Source organism: Pan troglodytes, chromosome 9 (genome assembly GCF_028858775.2).
Source record: "Pan troglodytes isolate AG18354 chromosome 9, NHGRI_mPanTro3-v2.0_pri, whole genome shotgun sequence".
In the NCBI taxonomy this organism is placed as follows: Eukaryota; Metazoa; Chordata; class Mammalia; order Primates; family Hominidae; genus Pan; species Pan troglodytes.
This window is the reverse complement of record NC_072407.2, coordinates 69,135,214-69,159,407: the sequence shown is the minus strand read 5'-3', so window position 1 is coordinate 69,159,407 and position 24,194 is coordinate 69,135,214. Positions and strand designations below refer to the sequence as shown.

The 24,194-nt window shown below is 43.0% G+C and overlaps 1 protein-coding gene across 12 annotated transcripts in view; it reads right to left on the bottom strand.

Annotated features, from left to right (window-relative positions):
* Nucleotides 1–24,194, bottom strand: part of TOP6BL (TOP6B like initiator of meiotic double strand breaks) — a 98,652-nt gene that overhangs the window by 6,009 nt on the left and 68,449 nt on the right. For 7 of the 12 annotated variants that reach the window (XM_054661441.2, XM_054661431.2, XM_054661432.2 and 4 more), the window contains 5 exons: nucleotides 23,300–23,451; nucleotides 21,110–21,256; nucleotides 15,516–15,637; nucleotides 14,608–14,718; nucleotides 8,953–9,051 (listed from right to left, as the gene is read on the bottom strand). In XM_054661441.2, the coding sequence (XP_054517416.1) occupies nucleotides 8,953–9,051; nucleotides 14,608–14,718; nucleotides 15,516–15,637; nucleotides 21,110–21,256; nucleotides 23,300–23,451 (631 nt within the window). Of the gene's footprint in view, nucleotides 1–2,491; nucleotides 2,610–8,513; nucleotides 8,602–8,952; nucleotides 9,052–14,607; nucleotides 14,719–15,515; nucleotides 15,638–21,109; nucleotides 21,257–23,299; nucleotides 23,452–24,194 lie in introns of those variants that run through there. The other 5 variants (XM_054661442.2, XM_054661434.2, XM_054661435.2 and 2 more) reach the window with 3 other exon arrangements.

Below are 24,194 nucleotides of genomic sequence, written 5' to 3'. Positions count from 1 at the left end.
AATACAAAAAAATTAGCCAGGCGTGGTGGCGGGCGCCTGTAGTCCCAGCTGTGCGGTAGGCTGAGGCAGAAGAATGGCGTGAACCCAGAAGGCAGAGCTTGCAGTGAGCCAAGATCACACCACTGCACTCCAGCCTGGGCGACAGAGTGAGACTCTGTCTCAAGAAAATAAAAATAAAATAAAATTTGTGCTTCCTATGAACAAAAGTGAAAAGTCAATCCACAAGAATGGGAGAAAACATTTACAAATCATACCTGCTAAGGTACTTTTACCCAAATTAAAGAACTCTTTTTAAAATTTATTTATAGGCCAGGCACGGTGGCTCACGCCTATAATCCCAGCACTTTGGGAGACTGAGCCAGGCAGATCATGAGGTCAGGAGTTTGAGACCAGCCTGACCGACATGGTGAAACCCCATCTCTACTGAAAATACAAAAATTAGCCAGGCGTGGTGGCGCACACCTGTAATCCCAGCTACTCAGGAGGCTGAGGCAGGAGAATCGCTTGAACCCGGGAGGTAGAGGTTGCAGTGAGCTGAGAATGCTCCACTGCACTCCAGCCTGGGTGGCAGGGCAAGACTCCATCTCAAAAAAAAAAAAAAAATTATAGTTTTTGTAGTGACGAGGTCTCACTATGTTGCCCAGGCTGGTCTCAAACTCCTGGGCTCAAGCGATCCTCCCACCTCCGCCTCCCAAAGTGCTGGGATTACAAGTGTGAGCCACCTTGCCTGGCCCAAGGTAAAGAACTCTCATAACTCAGTAATTTAACAAACCAATTTAAAAATGGGCAAAAGAGGGCCAGGCACGGTGGCTCACGTCTGTAATCCCTACACTTTGGGAGGCCGAGGTGGGCGGATCACAAAATCAGGAGATCGAGACCATCCTGGCTAACATTGTGAAACCCCATCTCCACTAAAAATACAAAAAATTAGCCGGGCGTGGTAGCGGGCGCCTGTAAGTCCCAGCTACTTGAGGCAGGAGAATGGTGTGAACCCGGGAGGTGGAGCTTGCAGTGAGCCGAGATCGCGCCACTGCACTCCAGCCTGGGCAACAGAGTGAGACTCCGTCTCAACAACAACAACAACAACAGCAAATGGGCAAAAGATTTGAATAGACCTTTCTTCAAAGAAGATATACAAATGGCCAATAAGCACATGGAAAAGATACTCAGCATCAGTATTCACTAGAGAAATGCAAATCAAAACCACTAAATTACTTCACATGCACTAGAATGGCAGTAAGAAAAACAATGACAACAGTTAATGAGGGTATAGAGAAATTGGAACCATCACACAGTGCTGGCAGGAATGTAAAATGATGCAGACTGTGGAAATCAGCTCGAAAGTTCTTTAAAAAGTTAGAACATAGTGTTATCATATGACTCAGCAATTCTACTCCTAGATATATACCCAAGACAGTTACAAGCATGTCCACACAAATATGCTGTTCATAACAGCATATTCATAATAGCCGAAAAGTGGAAAAAACTTGTGTTCATCAACTAATTAATGGATAAAATGTGGTATATCAATACAATGGATTATTATTCAGCCATAAAGAATGGATGAAATTGTTATATGGTACAACATAGATGAGCCTTAGAAACATGCTAAATGAAAGAAGGCACATAAAGGCCCATGTTGTATGGTCCTATCTATATGAAGTGTCCAGAATAGGCAAATCCACAGAGATGGGAAGCATACTAGTGGTTGCCAGGGGTTGAAGGGAGAGGGGAACTGGGACTCACTGCGAATAGGTACTGCTAATGGCATGATGGAGATGTTCTGTAATTTAGTGGCGATGGCTGCACAGTACAGTGAATATACTTAAAATCAATGAGTTTTATTCTTTAAAGTAAATTTTATGGTATATGAATTATCTCCATGAGAGATCTATCATATATTGTTTACTAAAACAAGTTTTAGTTCCCAAGTAATTATATGCCGAGGCACATAGGAGGGGCAAAAATAATCCTAAAGACATAAAGAAAGAAACAGGATATTTTCTAAACATTTTTATCTTGAGACAGAACTTGTTTTTTTTTTTTTGGCTTTAGCTTGGAAAATCTCGTGTCATAGATAAATCTTTCTCCTATCTTGAAATTGGTCTTATCAAGGAACTACCCGCATTGAGATATGAAGCTCTGGGCCTCTCTGGTAGCCTTGCACACCCTTCATTCATCACCTGGTCCCCCAGATAAGACAGCCCTGACCTCAGAATACACCTTGGATTTAACATTCTATGGGACATTTATTTCTAGTCTACCCCCTCCCCCGACCCGCCGGAAACAATGCCTTTCCTTAGAAAATTGCCTCCTTGATACTACTCCTGCTCATTCTGGGTTTAAGTTCTCAGTCCCTACATATATCTATGACACTAAACCCTGGAGTACTATCTTGTTCACTCCTTCCTGGCCCACTGTCTCTGTTCCAACATTCAGGCTTAAAATATCCACTCCTAGCCAGGTGCAGTGATGCACGCCTGTAGTTCCAGTTACTCAGGAGGCTGACACAGGAGGATCACTTAAGCCCAGGAGTTCGAGACTGTAGTGCACCATGATCACACCTATGAATAGTCACTGCACTCCAGCCCGGGCAACATAGCGGGAACCTGTTTGTAAAAAAATAAAAACAAAAATAATACCTTCTCCATTCCTGCATGACCTTTCCCTGAATATATTCACTCTGAATACACACTCCCTCATTTTTTCAGTTTCTCAATAAAGCATATAATAGATGGTTTTCTTCCCTGTTACTCAAGAGGTCAGCTATTCTACCTTTCCTGTTTAGAAATGGAAACAGAATGGCCCAGAGGTCAAAGAATTTGACCTATCATCCTTAGTCTTGTAGTTCTAGCTGAAGCCACTGGGTGCCACTCTTGTACCACTGACAAGTTATTTATCACTAAATGGCCATTACCAGAGGATGTTGAGTGGAGAATCATGGGTTCTACTCAATGACCTGGATCACTCATCTGCCCAGGGCTTGCAACCTAGTCCTCTGTGTTAACAATATTACCAGGTTTCAGAGCCGGGAGCTCTCAGTACAAATTCTAGCCTTGCTATTTACTGACTGTGATTCTGGGCAAATTATGAAAGTTCTGTAATCAGTTTCCTCATCTGTAAAATGGGAAAACTATGACCTAATTTATAACATCTTTGCAGAGATTAAAGTGAAAATCTCGGCACAGATTAGGGATTCAGTAAGTGTTCCTTCTTTCCAAGACCTATGACTACTGGTAAGACCTTGAGTTCACTAGCCATATGCCAAATTAATTGGGCTATGAATGGCCCTGAGGCTATGAGCCATGACTATAGCAAAAGAACAGGGTAAAAGAGGTCAGATCATCTTTTTTTTTTTTTTTTTTTTTTTTTTTTTTTTTTTTTTGAGACAGAGTCTTGCTGTGTCACCCAGGCTGGAGTGCAGTGGCATGATCTTGGCTCACTGCAACCTCCGCCCCCTAGATTCAAGCGATTCTCATGTCTCACCCTCCTGAGTAGCTGGGACTACAAGGGTGTGCCAACAGGCCTGGCTAATTTTTTTATTTTTAGTAGAGACTGAATTTTGCCATGTTGGCCAGGCAGGTTTCAAACTCCTGACCTCAAGTGATCCACCTGCCTTGCCCTCCCAAAGTGCTGAGATTACAGGAGTGAGCCACCGCACCTGGCCCAGATTATCTTTTTTAGGCCTTACTGGGATACCACAGAGGCCCAAGTAAAAGTACTTCAGAGGCTGAAACACTCCTAGATCCTGAGGAGTCCCTCTGCGCTTATATCCTGGGTCCTATGATAACAGCACATGCCTTACCCTGAACCTGTCCCTAGAAAGCTGAAGATGTGGATGGCTGTAGTGAACTGCATTCTCCCCCACCCCAAATATGTCCAAATCCTAACCCCCAGAATTTGTGAATGTGAGCTTATTTGAGAAAAGTCTTTGCACATGTAATTCCAGATCGCAAGACGGGATTAGCCTGGATTTAGGGTGGGCCCTAAATCCCTAATTACCTGCCTGTAATCCCAGCACTTTGGGAGGCCAAAGCAGCCAGATCACCTAAGGCTAGGAGTTCGAGACCAGCCTGGCCAACATGGCAAAACCCCGTCTCTACTAAAAATACAAAAATTAGTCGGCCATGGTGGTAGGCGCCTGTAATCCCAGCTACTCGGGAGGCTGAGGCAGGAGAATCACTTGAACCCAGGAGGCGGAGGTTGCAGTGAGCCAAGATTGTTGCCACTGCACTCCAGTCTGGGCGACAGAGCAAGACTCGGTGTCAAAAAAAAAAAAAGAAAAAAAAGGCAGAAAGATTTGAGAGACAGGGAGAAAGCAATGTGAAGATGGAGTTACAGTTTGGAGTTATGCAAACTACAAGAAACCAAGGAACAGTTTTTATCAGAAGCTAGAAGAGGCAAGACAAGAAAGCACTCTCCTCTAGAAACTTTGGAAGCAGTGTGGCCCTGCCAACACCTTGATTTTGGACTTCTGGCCTCCAGAACTGTGACACAATAAATTTGGATTGTTCTTAAACCTTCAAGTTGATGTTAATTTCTGACAGCATCCCAGGAAACTGATACAATGGATTTTAGCTTTATTTGCGCAAGGCGTGGACAGCGGCTTTCCAAGTCCGAGGGAAACTGGCAAGAGTATTTGCGGTGAAGCAGCTGAAAGGAACAGTGGACGCGTTCCTGGGAAGTGCATCGTAGAAGGCACAGCCAGCCATGGAAGGGGTGGTGAAGGGAGCACTAACGGCTTTACTGCTGCTCTGTGCCTCTCTAATCACACTGAAGAGGAGGATGGTAAAGTCCATAAGATGCTTTGATCCTTGGGTGCCTGGGCACCTAAACTTCCCCACCCAATCAGGCAAGCAGAAGTACAAGGGGCAGAGCAGATGCAGAGGAGGTACCAAAGGCCCTGTTACTCATTTTCTCAGAAACAGTGTCCATAGCGCGGTGGCTCACGCCTGTAATCCCAGCACTTTGGGAGGCCGAGGCCAGAGGATCACGAGGTCAGGAGATCAAGACCATCCTGGCCAACACAGTGAAACTCCGTCTTTACTAAAAATAGAAAAAACAATTAGTCGGGCATGGTGGCAGGTGCCTGTAGTCCCAGCTACTCAGGAGGCTGAGGCAGGAGAATGGTGTGAACCTGGGGAGTGGAGCTTGCAGTGAGCCGAGATCACGCCACTGCACTCCAGCCTGGGCGACAGAGTGAGACTCCATCTCAAAAAAAGAAAAAAAAAAGAAACAGTGTCCATACTTTTTATAACTATTGAGATATAAACTGACAGAGTAAACTGCATACATAGAAAATGTACAATTTTTTGTTTTGTTTTGTTTTTTTTGAGACAGAGTCTCACTCTGTTGCCCAGGCTGGAGTACAGTGGCATGATCTCAGCCCGCTGCAACTTCTGCCGCCTGGGTTCAAGCAATTCTCCTGCCTCAGCCACCCAAGTAGTTGGGATTATAGTCGCCTGCCACCACGCCCAGCTAATTTTTTTTATATTTTTAGTAGAGATGGGGTTTCACCATCTTAGCCAGGCTGGCCTTGAACTCTTGACCTCGTGATCCACCTGCCTCAGCCTCCCAAAGTGCTGGGATTACAGGCGTGAGCCACCACACCCGGCCGAAAATGTACAATTTTTAAGTACACATGTACATACCTGTGAAACCATCACACAATCAACATAATGAACATATTCATCTCCCTGCAAGCATCCTGCTGCCCTTTATAATCATTCCAACTCTCCCACCTCCCATCCTCTAGTAACCACTGACCTGTATAGATTAGTTGGCATTTTATAGAATTATATGTAAGTGCAATCAAACAGTATGTACTCCTTTAGTTTTTGATTTTTTCACTTGCCATGCTATTCAGAGATTCATCCATGTCACTGTGTGTATCAATAGTTCTTTCCTTTTATTGCCACATAGTGTTCCTTTATATGAATCTACTACAATTTGTTTATCCATTTACCTGTTGATACTGGGTTGTTTCTCATTTTTGGGTCTATAACAAAAGTGCCATGAAGATTTGTGTATGATTCTTTGTGTGGAGATATGTTTTCATTTCTCTTGGGTAAATACCTAGGAGTGAAAGAGCTAGGTCATATGATAGGTATATATTTAACTTTTTAAGAAACTGCTGACTGTTCTCCGAAGTGCTTGTACCATTTTCCATTTCCACAAACAGTGTATGTGAGTTCTTTCTTCCACATGCTTGTTAACATGTGGTATAGTCAGTCCTTTTATTCCAGTGGTATGAAATTATTATCTCATTGTGGTTCTTCTTTGAACTTTTGTTGTGACTGATGATGTTGGGCATCTTATGTCTTTATCTGCCATTTGTGTATCTGTAGCTTCTTTCGTGAAGTGTGTTCAAATATTTTGTCCATTTAAAAAAACCGAGTTGTGTTCTTATTAATGAGTTTTAAGAGTTCTTTATATATTGAGGATATTATGGTAAGGTTTTTAAACATTCAATTTTAAAAATAGATACAGTGCTATCAGGTATATAGGGGTACTTCTTCTTGAGTGAGCTTCGTATCTTTCAAGGAATTTGTCCATTTCATCTAAGTTGTCAAATATACTGTAAACTTGTTCAAAATATTCTGATAATCCTTTTAATATCTGATGCTACCTTTCTGATTTCTGATAGTGATAATTTGTGTTCATTCTTTTTATTCTGATTAGTCTGGCTAAATGTTTATCAATTTTATTAATCTTCTAAATGAGCCACCTTTTAGTTTCATTGATTTTTCTCCATTGTTTTTCTGGTTTCTATGTTACTGATTTCCATTCTGATCTTTATTATTTCATTTCTTCTGTTTAATTTGTGTTTAATTTGCTCTTCTTATTCTAGTTTCAGTCGGAAAGTGATGTCATGGATTTGAGCCTTTTTTCTTTTCTAACACAGGCATTTTCCCCTCTAAATACTACATCAGCTACATCTCACAAATTTTGATAATTTGCTTTTCCATTTAATTAAATTAAAATATTTCTAATATCCCTTTGATTTCTGTGTTTAACTCATAGGTTATTTATAAATGTGTCATTTAGTTTCCAAATATTTGGGGATTTTCTAGATAGCTTTCTTTTATTGATTTTGCTGTAATAATTCTATTATAGTCAGAAACATACTTTTATGACTTAGATCCTTTAAAATGTATTGAGACATATTTAATGCCTTAGAATATGTTCTATCTTGCTAAAAGTGCCTTGTGCACTTGAAAAGAATGCATATTCTTCTGTGGTTGAACAGAGTGTTTTTATAAATGCCAGTTAGGTCAAAGTGATTGAAAGCATTGTTCTGACTGTCTCTGCTTATCATAACTATCAATTATTGAGAGAATTATGTTGAAATCTCAAAATATAATTTCGGATTTGTCTATTTCTCCTTATAGTTCTATTAGTTTTGTTTATTTATTATTTATTTATTTATTTTTGAGGCAGGGTCTCACTGCCACCTAGATTGGAGTGTAGTGATATGATTTTAGCTCACGGCAACCTCTGCCTCCTGGTCTCATGCAGTTCTTCCACCTCAGCCTCCTGAGTAGCTGGGACTACAGGCATGTGCCACCACGCCTGGCTAATTTTTCTATTTTTTTGTAGAGATGGGGTTTTGCCATGTTACCCAGGCTGGTCTTGAACTCCTGGGGTCAAGTAATCCACCTGCCTCGGCCTCCCAAAGTGTTGGGATTACAGGCATGAGCCATCGTTCCCAGCCCCTCTGTATCATGGTTTTTTTTTTTTTTTTCTGGGACAGAGTCTCACTGTCGCCCAGGCTGGAGTACAGTGGTGTGATCTTGGTTCACTGCAACCTCTGTCTCCTGGGTTCAAGCAATTCTCCTGCCTCAGCCTCCTAAGTAGCTGGGATTACAGGTGCATGTCGCCACACCGGCTAATGTTTGTATTTTTAGTAGAGACAGGGTTTCACCATGTTGGCCAGGCTGGTCTCGAACTCCTGACCTCAGGCGGTCCACCTACCTTGGCCTCCCAAAGTGCTGGGATTACAGGCATAGCCACCACACGCGGCCTGTATCTCAACCTCCCCAGTAGCTGGGACAACAGGCATGTGCCACCACATGCAGCTAATTTTTGTATTTTTAGTAGAGACAGAATTTCACCATGTTGGCCAGGCTGGTCTCATACTCCTGGCTTCAAGTGATCCACCTGCTTTGGCCTCCCAAAGTGCTAGGATTGCAGGCGTGAGCCACTATGCCCAGCCTCAGCTAATTTTTTTTTTTTTTTTTTTTGAGACAGAGGCAGAGGTTGCAGTGAGCCGAGGTCATGCCACTGCACTCCAGCCTGGGCAACAGAGCGAGACTCCATCTCAAAAAAAAAAAAAAAAAAAAAAAACACACACACACACTTTTATCTTTTCACCTTTTTGGATGCTGGAGATCTAGAATTTCCTTAGTTGGGGTCTTTACCCTCAAGGAGGTCAAATAGCTTTTAACTGGTTTTGTGATGGTCTCCTCTAATGAGTGAACGGAGATCCTAGCAGGAAATTCTGTTTCTCCAGATTCCAGGTGTAGCTGGTAGTAGTTGTCTAACTGAAGCCCACTTTTCTGGCTTTCTTGGCTCCAGTCAGTACGATTGACTTATCTGGAACTAAAAATGTAGGATGAATAAATAAGAGAAATTAAAGATGAAATTATCCTACAGTGTCTTCTGGACAAGATGGAGTAACGGGGACTGAATCTACCCTCCTGCCTGAAATAACAAAAATCCTGGATACAACACATGAAACAACGGTTTTCAAGTCATTGGACACCAGGCAACCAGTGGGATAGTCATTCCTGAGAGATAGAAAACAGATGATTTTGTTTCACAGACTTCCTTGCTGAAAGGCTGACCTCAGATTATGCAGTCTGAAACACTTGTACCTACCCACCCTCAATTCAGGATTCCCATATATCAAAATGGAAGATTCCCACCAAAGTACTGATTATTTACACTTACCTGCTTCACCTCACATGAGCAGTGGTGAAGAAATTGGTGTTGGGTGATCTCACGAAATACTTTGTGCAGTTTGGTCCCGAACTCTTGTGTGTCAGCTGCCTAAAATGGGCCAGAAATAGAACATGCTGAGTTCCAGTACTGGAAACCAAGGGGGAAAGTTCTCACAGAAAGTTTATACAGGGAGATGAGGAGGCAGACAGTAGGCAAGCCATTAAAGTTAAGAGTTTTCTTAGTTTTCATGAAAGCAGTAGAGAAAAAAAGAAGGCCTGAGATACTTGGTATAAGACAGGCAGTTGTGGCTCCTATATGTCTTCCCACTTCTGTCATCTAAGCAAGATCCTTCAAAGAAGGTCTTTGTTTTCCCATCTCTCTTTTTTTTTTTTTTTTTTTTTTTGAGACAGAGTCTTGCTCTGTCACCCAGGCTGGAGTGCAGTGGCACAATCTTGGCTCACTGCACCCTCCGCCTCCCAGGTTCAAGTGATTCTCCTGCTTCAGCCTCCCGAGTAGCTGGGACTACAGGCATGCACCACCACACCCGGCTCATTTTTGTATTTTTTGTAGAGACAGGGTTTCACTATGTTGGCAAGGCTGGTTTCGAACTCCTGACCTCAGGTGATCCACCCGCCTCAGCCTCCCAAAGTGCTAGGATTACAGGTGTAAGCCACTGCGCCCGGCCTGTTCTCCCATCTCTGTAGGAGATAAATATCCAGAAGATCCATCTGTTCATGAAGGGGTTATATAAACTGCTCTTCTATAAGAAGAGTTTCCAAGACAGCACAGGTTCTACTGCATAACTGAGGCTGATATGAGACTTTTTTTTTTCTGACGAGTCTTTTAGGGAGGAGAGGAACAAAATAATACAGTTTGCACCCACAGGAAATAGGTAACAGCTTTCTACTTTTAAATATATAATTATAGGATGTTAGAATTAAAGGGGACCAGGGTAATAACCTAATACATCACACTAATTTTATGGATGAGAAAATTGAAATTCAAAAAGGAGAAGTGGGCTGGGCGCGGTGGCTCACGCCTGTAATCCCAGCACTTTGGGAGGCCAAGGCAGGTGGATCACCTGAGGTCGGGAGTTTGACACCAGCCTGACCAACATGGAGAAACCCTGTCTCTACTGAAAATACAAAATTAGCTGGGCGTGGTGGCGCATGCCTGTAATCCCAGCTACTTGGGAGGGTGAGGCAGGAGAGTCAAAAATTAGTCAGGCGTGGTGGCACATGCCTGTAATCCTAGATACTCGGGAGGCTGAGGCAGGAGAATCGCTTGAACCTGGGAGGCAGAGGTTGTGGTGAGCCGAGATCGCGCCATTGCACTCCAGCCTGGGCAACAAGAGCGAAACTCCGTCTCAAAAAAAAAAAAAAAGCCAGGTGTGGTGGCTCATGCCTGTAATCCCAGCACTTTGGGAGGCCGAGGCGGGCGGATTACCTGAGGTCGGGAGTTTGAGACCAGCCTGACCAACATGGAGAAACCCTGTCTCTACTAAAAATACAAAATTAGCCAGGGGTGGTGGCACATGCCTGTAATCCCAGCTACTGGGGAGGCTGAGGCAGGAGAATTGCTTGAACCTGGGAGGTGGAGGTTGCGGTGAGCCGAGATTGCACCACTGCACTCCAGCCTGGGCAACAAGAGCGAAACTCTGTCTCAAAAAAAATAAATAAATAAAAAATAAAAAAAAAAGAAGTGACCCACCCAAGATCTCACAGCTAGTTAGTACAAAAGTTAGGGCTTTAATGGATACCTTAGAATTCCCAATATAGTGTTCTTTTCACTACCCTGTGCTATCCACATGACCCAGAAAGTTGATAAAATGCACTAGCTTATAAATGTGTTATACACTTTGACTCATAACTCCATTTATAGAAATTTGTTCTAGAAAATAATTCAAAAGAAGCAAGATATTACATAAAGGTATTAACTGAACCACTATATAAGCAAGAATGTAAACAAATGTCTAACAGAGGAATGGTTTATTAAATTAGATTTAAACAATACAGTGGGATATTAACTAAAAATTCTAAGACTGTTGAAATGGGGAAAATGGCAAATTATATATGAAAATAGAATGCTTTGGTTACAACTATATATGAGATAATGAGTAAAAATTATAGTGATAAATTTTATTAGTTATTATTTTAAAATTTTTTTGTGTTATACTAGCTTTTCAAGAAAACTATACCAAAAAAATGAAGCAGGCCAGGGCGTGGTGGCTCATGCCTGTAATCCTAGCACTTTGGGAGGCCAAGGCGGGCAGATCCCGAGGTCAGGAGATTGAGACCATCCTAGCTAACACGATGAAACCCCGTCTCTACTAAAAATACAAAAAAATTAGCCGGGCGTGGTGGCGGGTGCCTGTAGTCCCAGCTACTTGGGAGGCTGAGGCAGGAGAATGGCGTGAACCTGAGAGGCGGAGCTTGCAGTGAGCTGAGATCGCGCCACTGCACTCCAGCCTGGGCGACAGAGCGAGACACTGTCTCAGAGAAAAAAAAAAAAAGCAACAAATATGGAATGATAAGTTGCCCATTGATAATACCAGTTGGTCAGCACACATTCCTAAAGGAAGGGAAACACTAACATTTATTGAGAATCTACCGTATGCTATGCACTTTGACACTGTCTTAGTCCATTCGGGCTGCTATACCAAATTCCTATAGACTGGGTGGCTTATAAACAATAGAAACTGATTTCTCACAGTGCTGGAGGCAGGGAATCTGAAATTAAAGTGCCAGCATGGTCAGGTTCTGGTGAGGGCCCTCTTCTGGGCTGTAGGCTGCCCACTTCCTCCCTGTGTCCTCACATGGCAGAAGGGGCAAGGGTCTCTCTGGGGCCTTTTTTTTTTGGTTGGGACAGAGTTTCGCACTTGTCACCCAGGCTAGAGGGTAATGGTGCGAACTCAGCTCACTACAACCTTCACCTCCCAGGTTCAAGTGATTCTCCTGCCTCAGCCTCTCAAGTAGCTGGGATTACAGGCGCCTGCCACCACGCCTGGCTAATTTTTTTTGTATTTTTTTTTTTTTAGTAGTGACAGAGTTTCACCATGTTGGTCAGGCTGATCTGGAACTCCTGACCTCAGGTGATCCACCCACCTTGGCCTCCCAAAGTGTTGACATTACTTACAGGCATGAGCCACCACGCCCGGCCTGGGGCCTTTTTTATAAAGGCACTAATCCGGCTGGGCACAGTGGCTCGGGCCTGTAATCCCAGCACTTTGGGAAGCCAAGGCGGGTGGATCACCTGAGGTCGGGAGTTTGAGACCAGCCTGACCAACATGGAGAAACCCCGTCTCTACTGAAAATACGAAATTAAGTCAGTGTGGCGATTCCTCAGGGATCTAGAACTACAAATACCATTTGACCCAGCAATCCCATTACTGGGTATATACCCAAAGGATTATAAATCATGCTGCTATAAAGACACATGCACACATATGTTTATTGCGGCACTATTCACAATAGCAAAGACTTGGAACCAACCCAAATATCCAACAATGATAGACTGGATTAAGAAAATGTGGCACATATACACCATGGAATACTATGCAGCCATAAAAAATGATGAGTTCATGTCCTTTTTAGGGACATGCATGAAACTGGAAACCATCATTCTCAGCAAACTATCGCAAGGACAAAAAACCAACCACCACATGTTCTCACTCATAAGTGGGAATTGAACAATGAGAACACATGGACACAGGAAGGGGAACATCACACACCAGGGCCTGTTGTGGGGTGGGGGGAGGGGGGAGGGATAGCATTAGGAGGTATACCTAATGTTAAATGACGAGTTACTGGGTGCAGCACACCAACATGGCACATGTATACATATGTAACTAACCTGCATGTTGTGTACATGTACCCTAAAACTTAAAGTATAATAATAATAATAATAATAATAAAAAATAAAAAATTAGCTGGGCATGGTGGTGCATGCCTGTAATCCTAGCTACTCGGGAGGCTGAGGCAGGAGAATCGCTTGAACCCAGGAGGCAGAGGTTGCGGTGAGCCAAGATCATGCCATTGCACTCCAGCCTGGGCAATAAGAGCGAAACTCCGACTCAAAAAATAATAATAAAATAAAAATAAAGGCACTAATCCCATTCATGAAGGCCTAATGACCTAAATCACCTCTCAAAGGCCTCATACCTCCTAATATTATCAGTTCGGGGGTTAGGATTTCAACATATGAATTTTGAGGATATATAAACATTCAGACCATAGCACACATTTAGCTCTCACCTTCATAATACCTCTGTGAGGTACTATTACTTTTTCCAATTTGTAGACAAGTCTTAGAACTATAGGCCTAAACATAACTAATAAGTAAATGAGTCAGGATTTGAACTTGAGCCTCTGATTCCGTACTGCCACATACACGTAATAGGTAAGGTTGCTCAGTTATTTCCAGTGTATTCTGTCACCATGAAAGCATTTTTCAACAAGGAATTAGATTAGGAATCACTGATCTAGTCCTAGCTCTGTTCTTTTTTTCTTATTCTTTTTTGAGACGGAATCTCACTTTGTCACCCAGGCTGGAGTGCAGTGGGGTGATCTTGGCTCACTGCAACCTCCACCTCCCGGGTTTCAGCAATTCTGCCTCAGTCTCCTGAGTAGCTGGGACTACAGGCGTGCACCACCATGCCTGGCTGATTTTTGTATTTTTAGTAGAGACGGGGTTTCACCATGTTGGTCAGGCTGGTCATGAACTCCTGACCTCAAGCAATCCACCACCTCAGCCTCCCAAAGTGCTGGGATTACAGGCATGAGCCACCACACCCAGCCCTAGCTCTGTTCTTAACTAGCTGTGTGACCTAAAGAAAGCAGAAATCTTAAATAATTTGTTTTCTCATTTGTAAAATGGTATACATACTACTATTCCAACAAATATTTCTTAAAACTTAAGCCTGGTACTATGTAGCATCACAGTGGAGCAAATAAAGTAATGTTTCTAAAAATACTGTACATTTTACAAAGATAAGCAGTAGAGTGTCATTAAAATCCTGGCTTTTTTTTTTTTTTTTTTTTTTTTTTTTGAGATGGAGTCTCACTGTTGTCACCTGGGCTGGAGTACAATGGGGCGATCTCAGCTCACTGCAACCTCCCCAACCTGGGTTCCAGCAATTCTCCTGCCTCAGCCTTCCGAGTAGCTGAGATTACATGCAACTGCCACCACGCCTGGCTAATTTTGTATTTTTAGTAGAGACAGGATTTCACCATGTTGGTCAGGCTGGTCTCAAACTCCCGACCTCAGGTCATCCACCCGCCTTGGCCTCCCAAAGTGCTGGGATTACAGGCATGAGCCACTGCCCTGGGCATTTTTTTTTTTTAAGACAGGTCTCAGTCTGTTGCCCAGGCTGGAGTACAGTGGCACGATCACGGCTCAGCCTCAACATCCCGGGCTCAGTTGATCCTCCTACCTCAGCCTCCTGAGGAGCTGGAACCACAGGTGTGCACCACTCCACCTGGGTGATTTTTTAATTACTTGTAGAGACAGGGTCTCCCTGTGTTGCCCAGGCTGGTGTCAAATTCCTGGGCTCAAGCAATCCTCCTACCTTGGCCTCCCAAAGTGCTGCGATTATAGGCATGAGCCACCATACCCAGCCAAAACCCTGGCACTTTTAAGCATCCCCAATCCCAATCTCCTACTAACTTGAAGGGTCTGGAGACACATCTTTCGGAAGCTGCTCCTAGTGCTTCCAGTCAGAATACTCATGATAGAGTTCACAGCCACTGAGAGTGAGGCCTGTAGTTTCTGCTGAGCCTGGGGAACATAACAAGTAAGGGGGAGACTGCATGAATCCCAAGATGTGGTTTAGAGAATCCCAGAGGGCCCACACATTTCCATCAGAGCAGGATTTCAACAATTCTTCCTATCCATCAACAAAAGTTACTGAGATCCTCACATATTTTTACATCATAACACTTAGGGAATTAAAATAAAATTTAAAAATGTTCTTGCATTTCACAGAGGTGACTTACTGACACAGACACATCAGAGAAGACAAGCAATAGGACAATGATCAAGAAAACAGACACAGTATTTGGGAAAAAAAAAAAGCTTTTAGTTCTGCTCTCTTAGTGTGGTTGTTTTTTCCCTGAAAAGGGGGCCATATGAGGTAAGAAATGTGTTACCAAAAGTACACAGGATGGATGGATGTAGAAAATCAGGTAAGGAGAGAAAGTGTTGGTGTAAAGAATTAGGAAAATGGGGGAAGAATGTAAGACACAGCGAAACAGCAGCTCCAGAAGTCTGTGTGGGAAGGGGAATTATATGCATAAGGAAGAGGTGTGTTATCAGCCATTTTTCCCTATTAACTATTTCCCTATTTACCCAAACACACCTACTAGGAGGTAAGACTAAGCAAGCTGGTTACAGTGATCCATCTAAGCTAAAGTTTGAGTTGTAGGCTAGATGCAGTGTTACAAGATCACGCAGGTGACAGAAGAGGAGAGGAAGGGGCATTAAGGGAGGAAGGGCTCCTGGGCCCTGCCTGCCATATATGCTTGCTATCTTTTTCTTAGAGAATAGGAGAAAAGAGGCTGTGAATTCCTTATTACCTTGGCAGCCTGGTGATGTTGCTCCAAGACCTTGTCCACAGTGAATTGGATGGAACCTTGCACTACACTGTGGCTCTCCACAAGGATGGCATTGAGATGAGTTGTGAGCAAAGTATAGACTCCTAAGGGGAGGGAGAAGGTAAAATTATCACTATATCTACCTCCCCTCACTGTGCATCTGCAAAAGCTAGTCTTAAATTACCAGATGTGGCCTGTAATCCCAGCACTTTGGGAGGCCGAGGCGGGCGGATCACGAGGTCAGGAGATCGAGACCATGGTGAAACCCCGTCTCCACTAAAAATACAAAAAATTAGCCAAGCGCGGTGGCGGGCACCTGTAGTCCCAGCTACTCGGGTGGCTGAGGCAGGAGAATGGCGTGAACCCGGGAGGCGGAGCTTGCAGTGAGCCAAGATTGCGCCACTGCGCTCCAGCCTGGGTGACAGAGTGAGACTCCATCTCAAAAAAAAAAAAAAAAAAAAAAATTACCAGATGTGTAAGATTTAAGACACTTGTTTACTAATACATTGATGAATTTCTTTTAAATCCAATACTGAGTACAATGACTGAGATACTGCAGGCCCTCAGAATCAAGCTAAACAGAGGTGTACAAATTATCACAGTAGTTCAAGAATGATAACACTGGTTTCTGAGGAATCCGAGTTCTTTAGAAATGTTCAGTAGGGCTCAGAACATGGTATCAGGCTTGCATTATCCAAGGATTAACCATGAGCGAGGATAACTACTTCAAGATTGCTGTTCATGTGCTTTGAGTCAGGACTGGGAGTGGGAAAGATGCCTCTTGGAAGAAGAGACCCCTACATATCCACAAATAATTACCTTTTTTTAGACAAAATCTCCCAGCAACTTACACACCTACCTAATTCCCACTTATAAATCTAAGAAAGCTCAGGAAAATTAAGGTGGAGAATGACATTATTTTTTAAAGAAACAAATAAGGGATCCTGTTTAATTCATAGCAGAAATATATACCATGTACTATAAACAACAATCCCAGTGACTCCCAAAGGAGAGGAGAAAGGGAGAAGCAAAGGTCCTATAGAGTGTGTCTAACCCTACTCTACGTCTATGTGAACATCACTGTTGTGGCAGTGCTTTCAGACGTACTGTGGTAAAGAAAAGGTTAAAATTCACAGAGATGACACAGAACTGTTGGTATGAGGTCCTTTTAAATGGGGGATTATCTCTGTTAAAGTAACCACAGGCACCACTGCTCAGTCTCATTCAGAAAAGCTAATATGTGAGAGCAACAGGCAAAAAAATTATGCCATCAAACAATAGGCCACCATTTAATAATCCCGATGCAGCAGGCACAGGAAGCCAAATTTACAGGTCACCTGGAGAAAATCCTTCTTGATTTTTCTTTGTTTTCAGTGTTCAGAATTCTATGGGAAGCAGCCTAAAACTGGCTGGCTTTTTCCAGGACTGTATTAAAAATGCAAACCAGAAGAACATTTTCTACCACAAGGCACCATGATGCTTTCCTGGTAGGGAACGTAATATATGGTAAGCTCAAAAGGATTCTGGAGCTGGAGTCAGGGAGAACATAGATTCTAGGGCCAATTCTGCCATCAACTAGTGGTGATGAAATCTTTTCTTCAGTATAGAAAATGGCTTTATACCACCTGCTCTCACAGGTATGTTGTGTAGATAAACTGCGATAATGTACACAAAGTGTTTTGTGGGTTTTGTTGCCCAGCCTGGAGTGCAGTGACACGATCTTGGCTCACTGCAGCCTCGACCACCGGGGCTCAAGTGATCCTCCCACCTCAGCCTCCCGAATAGCTGGGACCACAGGTGTGCACCACCACCATGCCTGGCCAATTTTTTTTTTTTTTTTTTTTTTTAAGACAGAGTTTTTCTCTTGTTGCCCGAGCTGGAGTGCAATGGCGTGATCTCGGCTCACTGCAACCTCCGCCTCCTGGATTCAAGTGATTATCTTGCCTCAGCCTCCCGAGTAGCTGGGATTACAGGCGCCTGCCACCACACCCAGCTAATTTTTGTATTTTTAGTAGAGACGGGGTTTCGCCATGTTGGCCAGACTGGTCTCAAACTCCTGACCTCAGTGTGATCCGCCCGCCTCGGCCTCCCAAAGTGCTGGGATTACAGGTGTGAGGGACCATGCCCGGGCGAATTTGTATATGTAGAGACGAGGTCTCGCTGTGTTGCCTGAGCTGGTCTTGAACTCTTGGGCTCAAGCGGTCCTCCTGCTTTGGCCCCTCAAAGTATTGGGATTACAGGTGCCAAGCCACAGTGCCTAGCCCATGAAGTGTTTTAAAATGTACACTGTACAATTTCAAAATATTGCTATTGCTATGTTAATGTATCATCTAGATTGGTATTTTCCATAGTTTGGTTTTAAGAGTAGCTTCAAGAAATCAGATCTCTTTTGAAAGCAGACATTTAATTTAAAAGTCAAAGTTCATTCCTAAAACTTTTGACCACCAAATGCTTTTGACATTGGGGAAAATAATGAGTTAGTCACAAGAAAAAAAAAATGAGTTAATCACAGAAAAGTTACCATGACAAGGTAGGTGGGCATAAGGCCAATTAAGTAATTTTCTTAAAGACATGGAAACAGACTAACTTTGAACAATCTGTTTCCTAAAAGAAGAGGCTCTAGAGAAAGCTTTTAAGCATATGAGAAAGAAAAGGGGGAAGAGAAGGTAAAATTATCACTATGTCTATATCTACCTCCCCTCACTGTGCATCTTCTTCAGAGGCTAGTCTTAAATTACCAGATGTGTAAGATGGGAGAGCCTTACTGTGTTTACTAATACATTGATGAATTTCTTTTAAATCCAATACTGAGTACAACAACTGAGATACTGCAGGCCTTCAGGGTCAAGCTAAACAGAAGTGTACAAATTATCACAGTAGTTCAGGAATGATAATACTGTGTTTCTGAGGAATCTGAGTTCTTAAGGAATGTTCTTTAGGGCTCAGAACATGTTATCAGGCTTGCATTATCCAAGGATTACCTTCTGACAGACCTTAAAAAAAGCCTGCTAGAAGGTAGCAGATCTTAAGTCTTAAGAGGGTTTTAGACCTGGAAGGGCCTTTGATGGGGCCTAGCCTAACAATCTCATGTTAAAGATATGAAAAGGGAGGCTCAGATTTACGTGACATACTTCCCAAAAATCATTGAGGAAGTTGGTATCAGTGCTAAAATTAAACCCAGGTCTCTTGATTCCACCCTGATGTCTTTTCCACAATAATAAGCTGCTGCTCTTACCAACCTCTGTCTATGTGAGCATAAGCCACAGGGAACATCCCCAGGAATCCTCACATTAGTTTAGGTATCTTCTATTTTCCATTCCCCTGGTGTTAATCATCAGAACGGCGGTGCACCAAAGACCATTAGCTCCTCAAATAAAGAGCTACAAGCCAGAGCCCCAGGAAACAGTGCTTCTCTCCTAGTGTGTACAGCACGTGTTGGGAAAAGGCAGGGAAAAGTTTGCCTTATCTTACTTCTGAGAGGCTCAGAAGGAAGGTAGAAGGAAGAATACCACAGCCAACAATGGTTTGTTCAATAAATAATTGACACCAGTCAACATGAGCTCTTTTGATCTGGTGTAAGCAGTCTCTTTTTTCTTATGACTCAGTGGGAGCAGGGCCACACCAAATAGCACTAGAGTGCCTGGAGAATAGAGTCCCACGAAAACACATTGGCCCATAGAGAAAGGAGAACAGAGACATATCAGAAGCACCAAAAGGGAGGCTTACAAACCTTTCCCCAAATTTGTATAAGCTCCACTTCTCCTTGTAACTTTCCTCAAAGATCAGGAGGGCATTGAGAAACACTTAAATTTATGTCCCAGGGTTTATTGGATTAAAATGCAGAAGTCAACTCCTGCTCATGCTCAGTGGTTTTCAAATTTTACTCTATTTAAGAATCACTTGAGGCCAGCGCGATTGCTCATGCCTGTAATCCCAGCACTTTGGGAGGCCGAGGTGGGAGGATCACTTGAGCCCAGGAGTTCAGACCTTGCCTCTACAATAATAATAATAATGGCCTGGTGTGGTGGCTCACACCTGTAATCCCAGTACTTTGGGGGGCTGCGGCGGGTGGATCACGAGGTCAGGAGTTCGAGACCAGCCTGACCAACATGGTGAAACCCCATCTCTACTAAAAATACAAAAATTAGCCAGGTGTGGTGGCGTGTGCCTGTAATTCCAGCTACTCAGGAGGCTGAGGCAGGAAAATCGCTTGAACCCGGGAGGTGGAGGCTGCAGTGAGTCAAGATCACGCTATTGCACTCCAGCCTGGGCGACAGAGGGAGGCTCTGTCTCAAAAATCATCATCATCATCATCATCATCATCATCATCATCATCATCCAGTGATTCTGATGCATGTGTTTCATGGACCAGAAAATGAAACCACTGTTTTATCTCTATCATAGATAACCTTTCTGATTGATAACAAATTGTCACCCATCTAATAGATAAACACCAAAGATTCCCTGTTGCATACCTGAATAAGAACAGGTGTGCATTTTTTAAATCCACCTGGAAAGGCAGCACGATGATGAAAAGTTCCCAAGCCTTGCTGTACATCAGAATCACCTGAGAAGTGATTTTATTTTATTTTATTTTATTTTATTTTATTTTATTTTATTTTTTTTGAGACAGAGTCTCAATCTCTTGTCCAGGCTGAAGTGCAGTGGTACAATCTCGGCTCACTGCAACCTCTGCCTCCTGGGTTCAAGAGATTCTCCTGCCTCAGCCTCCTGAATAGCTGGGATTACAAGAAGCTGCCACCATGCCAGCTAATTTTTGTATTTTTAGTAGAGATGGGGTTTCGCCGTGTTAGCTAGGCTGGCCTTGAACTCCTGGCTGCAAGTGATCCACCCACTTCAACCTCCCAAAGTGCTGAGATTACAGGCATGAGCCACCGCACCCAGCCTGAGAAACTTTAAAAACATACTGACAAGCACTTGGGGATGCCGAGGAAGGAAGATTACTTGAAGCCAGGAGTTCGAGAACAGCCTGGGCAACAAAGCAAGACCTCCATACAAAAAATAATAATACAAAATATAATTGAAAAAGTTATCCAGGTGCACTGGCATGCATCTGTAGGCCCAGCTACTTGGGAGGCTGAAGCGGGAGGACCACATGAGCCCAGGAGTTTGATGTTGCATTGAGCTATGCTCGCGCAACTGTACTCCAGCCTGGACGACAGAGCATCTCTAAAAATAAAAAAAATTTAAAAACATACTGAGCCCTAAGCCCCACCTCAGTCCATCTGGAAATCAGAATCTCTGGGGAGTAAGCATTTTAGATGCTCTCCAGGTAATATATTGTGCGGCTAACGTTGAAAACCGCTGATCCCTAGGGAGCAATATATGAAGTATCTGCTGATTTCTGGCCAACCAGACTAGAAATGTCATCATTTAAGCGATGCATCAACATATGAATCTTTTCTATAGGATATGTTCATTTTATTAAGCAAGGTTTTTCACTGAACTTTATTCTACAGAAATATATCTAATTTAGATGTGTGCATTACACAAAGTTTCCCTCTCTCTTAGCATTTGGCACACCCCAGCTGGCAACCCCATTCTCTTATACTTACCCCAGATTTCCATTTGCTGGACTGGAAATGCACTGTGGAAATCCACAAAGAGAAAAAGCAGCAGAGTTTGTCCTTGAGGATCCATATTCTGAGACTGATCCTCCTCACTGGATTCCACCTGATAACTCACATCTGGAAGCACCAAATCTAGAGGACAAGATATTACACGAATTTCTAAGATAAGTAAAGCTCTTGAAATACAAAGTGACTACAGAACCTGTATTCTGAACAAAGAAGGATCTGAGAATAGGAGATCTAAATCTGAACACTCATTTACCCTCCTGAACCTGTTTCTCTATCCATATGATGGAAGCAAATCATAATGACTCACAGGAAGAACATTAAAATAGTAACTATGTGTGTAAAATGCAAGCCAAACAGCACTCCTTTACATTACTGAGAAGCTCTACACAATAAATTCATTGATTCCTTGTACAACTTTCTAAGGCAGGTATGGCTGGTAAGAGGTTAGATTCACCTGAGTGTAATGACAACAGCTAATTTGTGTTATGTGCCAGGTACTGCATCAAATGCTTATGTACTATTTCAACATTTAGACTTCACAACAACAGTATCGGATAGGACCTATTCTTATGCCCTTTTACAGATAAGAAAAGAGGCACAGATAGGTTAAATACCTCGTCCAACGGGAGCCAGTAGGTGGTGGAACTGAGTTCTAGACTTTGCTAGACTGACTAAAAAACCTGTTCTCTTAGCCCCAATACTATATATTTGTATCCCCAAATGTAATCCATTGCCCAGTGGTCACTTTCTAGCACCTTGATCCTTTAGAATACAATCAGGATAGTCCCATATTTCAGATCCATGTAGAGAAGTACCTCCATGTGGATCCTGGTTCTGTCCTTTAGAGTAATAAGGGAGGGAGATGAGAGGACATTTCCTACGTTATTCATTTCCAAAGTTAACTGAGAAGGTTCAGGACCATGAATTGGCAAAAAACTAAACCAGCAAAGCCCAAAAACAAAAATGAAAGAGAAAAGGAGGTATGGCGATCCCTAGAAATTCACCAGTCATATCTCTATTCGAAATCGGTGGAGTCTATCATTCCCTCTAAGATACTGCCCCATCCCAGTAGGCTTCAATGTTCTCATACCAGTCATAGCCGCAGAATACCTCTTCCCTACTGGTCGTCTTCTTCAGGAGCCAGACGACCAGACTACCTTCTAAATTTCAAAGGATTCTAGTTAGAACAGTCAATCTCAAAACTGCAACCCCTCCTAGATATCAGCCCATGGTCGCATACTCCAATTTCCCAGTTTTATTAGCTCAGTTATTAACCTCCAGCTTTTAGCATGATTCACCCAAAGCTGGTGTGGTTAGAGCTTATGTGAATATTACAGCCAGCTTCCTAGGCCTAATACTATTACATCTTGCATTTGTATGCGTTTTAACTTTTTCTAAGGAATTTTATGTGGATTTTCTCAGTTCATTATGAAGCATTTCTCTTCCACAGTAGTTCAGAGGTATCATTGCTCCCTTTACTCACCTTTGTAAAGGCCCAGAGTTGACAGATTAGGTACATTAGAAATCCTCTGAACAAGTATCTAACAGAAGGACCAGGAATAGAGGAGGCAGCAGAGGAAGTAAGAGGAGAACCAGTATCAACATGCAATGCCAGGCCAGGTGCGGTGGCTCACACCTGTAATACCAGCACTTTGAGAGGCTGAGACAGGTGGGCCACTTGAGGTCAGGAGTTCAAGACCAGCCTGGCCAACATGGGGAAACTCTGTCTCTACCAAAAATACAAAAAACTATTAGCCAGGCATGGTGGCAGGCACCTGTAATCCCAGCTACTCGGAAGGGTGAGGCAGGAGGATCACTTGAACCCGGGAGGCGGAGGTTGCAGCCAGCCAAGATCATACCACTGCACTCCAGCCTGGGCAACAGAGCAAGACTCTGTCTCAAACAAAACAAAAACAAAAACAAGCAACAAAAAAAAAAAACCATGCAATGCCAAAACAAGCTCTGAAAGAGCTTTGCCTGTTTGACACCTGTTTGCCTCACTTCAAGTGGTCTCTCACATTTGGCCAGACCCTGACCCCCAAACCCCAACCTGGGCCATCAGATCTCTGGTCATATTTTTATACACACATTCTATTCATATTTCCTTTCATTTCTCTAATATTCTTCAAGTGTCTTAATTCCTGTGCAGAAAGAGGGAGGATATACCTCTATCCAAATTGAGATCCAAATTGGGTATCATACACAAATGGTATTTTTTCCAGTCAACTAAAGAAGAGGTATCTTTGAAGAAAGTAGTCATCGGCTGCTCCCAAGTTGACAATATCAGAGGCAGACCCAAAGGTCCATATAGAAATATGTGTAGTTGCTAAAGAAAACTGCCAAATTTTAGTATCTTATGACTATGTATTCACTTGTATAACAAACAAACATAACACTGACCTGGTTTACACTCCCATAAGTGTGCTATGCAGTTACTTTTTTTTTTTTTTGAGATGGAGTCTCGCTCTGTCGCCCAGGCTGGAGTGCAATGGCGCCATCTCAGCTCACTGCAACCTCCACCTCCCAGGTTCAAGTGATTCTCTTGCCTCAGCCTCCCAAGTAGCTGGGATTACAGGTGCATGCCACTATGCCTGACTAATTTTTGTATTTTTAGTAGAGACGGGGTTTCACCATGTTGGCCAGGATGGTCTCGATCTCTTGACCTCGTGATCTGCCCACCTCGGCCTCCCAAAGTGCTGGGATTACAGGCGTGAGCCATCATGCCCAGCCTATGCAGTTACATATTAAGCCTTTTCCACACTGAAGACAGATGTGAGGCACCAGAGATAGATCCACTAGGATCCCCAGAAATTTATTCTGGGTTTAATAAGTGTGAGCTACAGATATAATATGAAGACAGTTTATTTATTCATCCGGTTCACATGATCATAGATTTGAAAGGCACCACAGGTTAACATTGTTTTAAGTTCTAAGTTCTTGGGGTACAAAGACAAATATCCAGATAATACCTGTCCTCAAGTTTATCATATTTACAACATGGGAGACAGACATAAAAGCCGGTAAGCTGTAATACAATGTGATACATGCTAGAAGTATATAC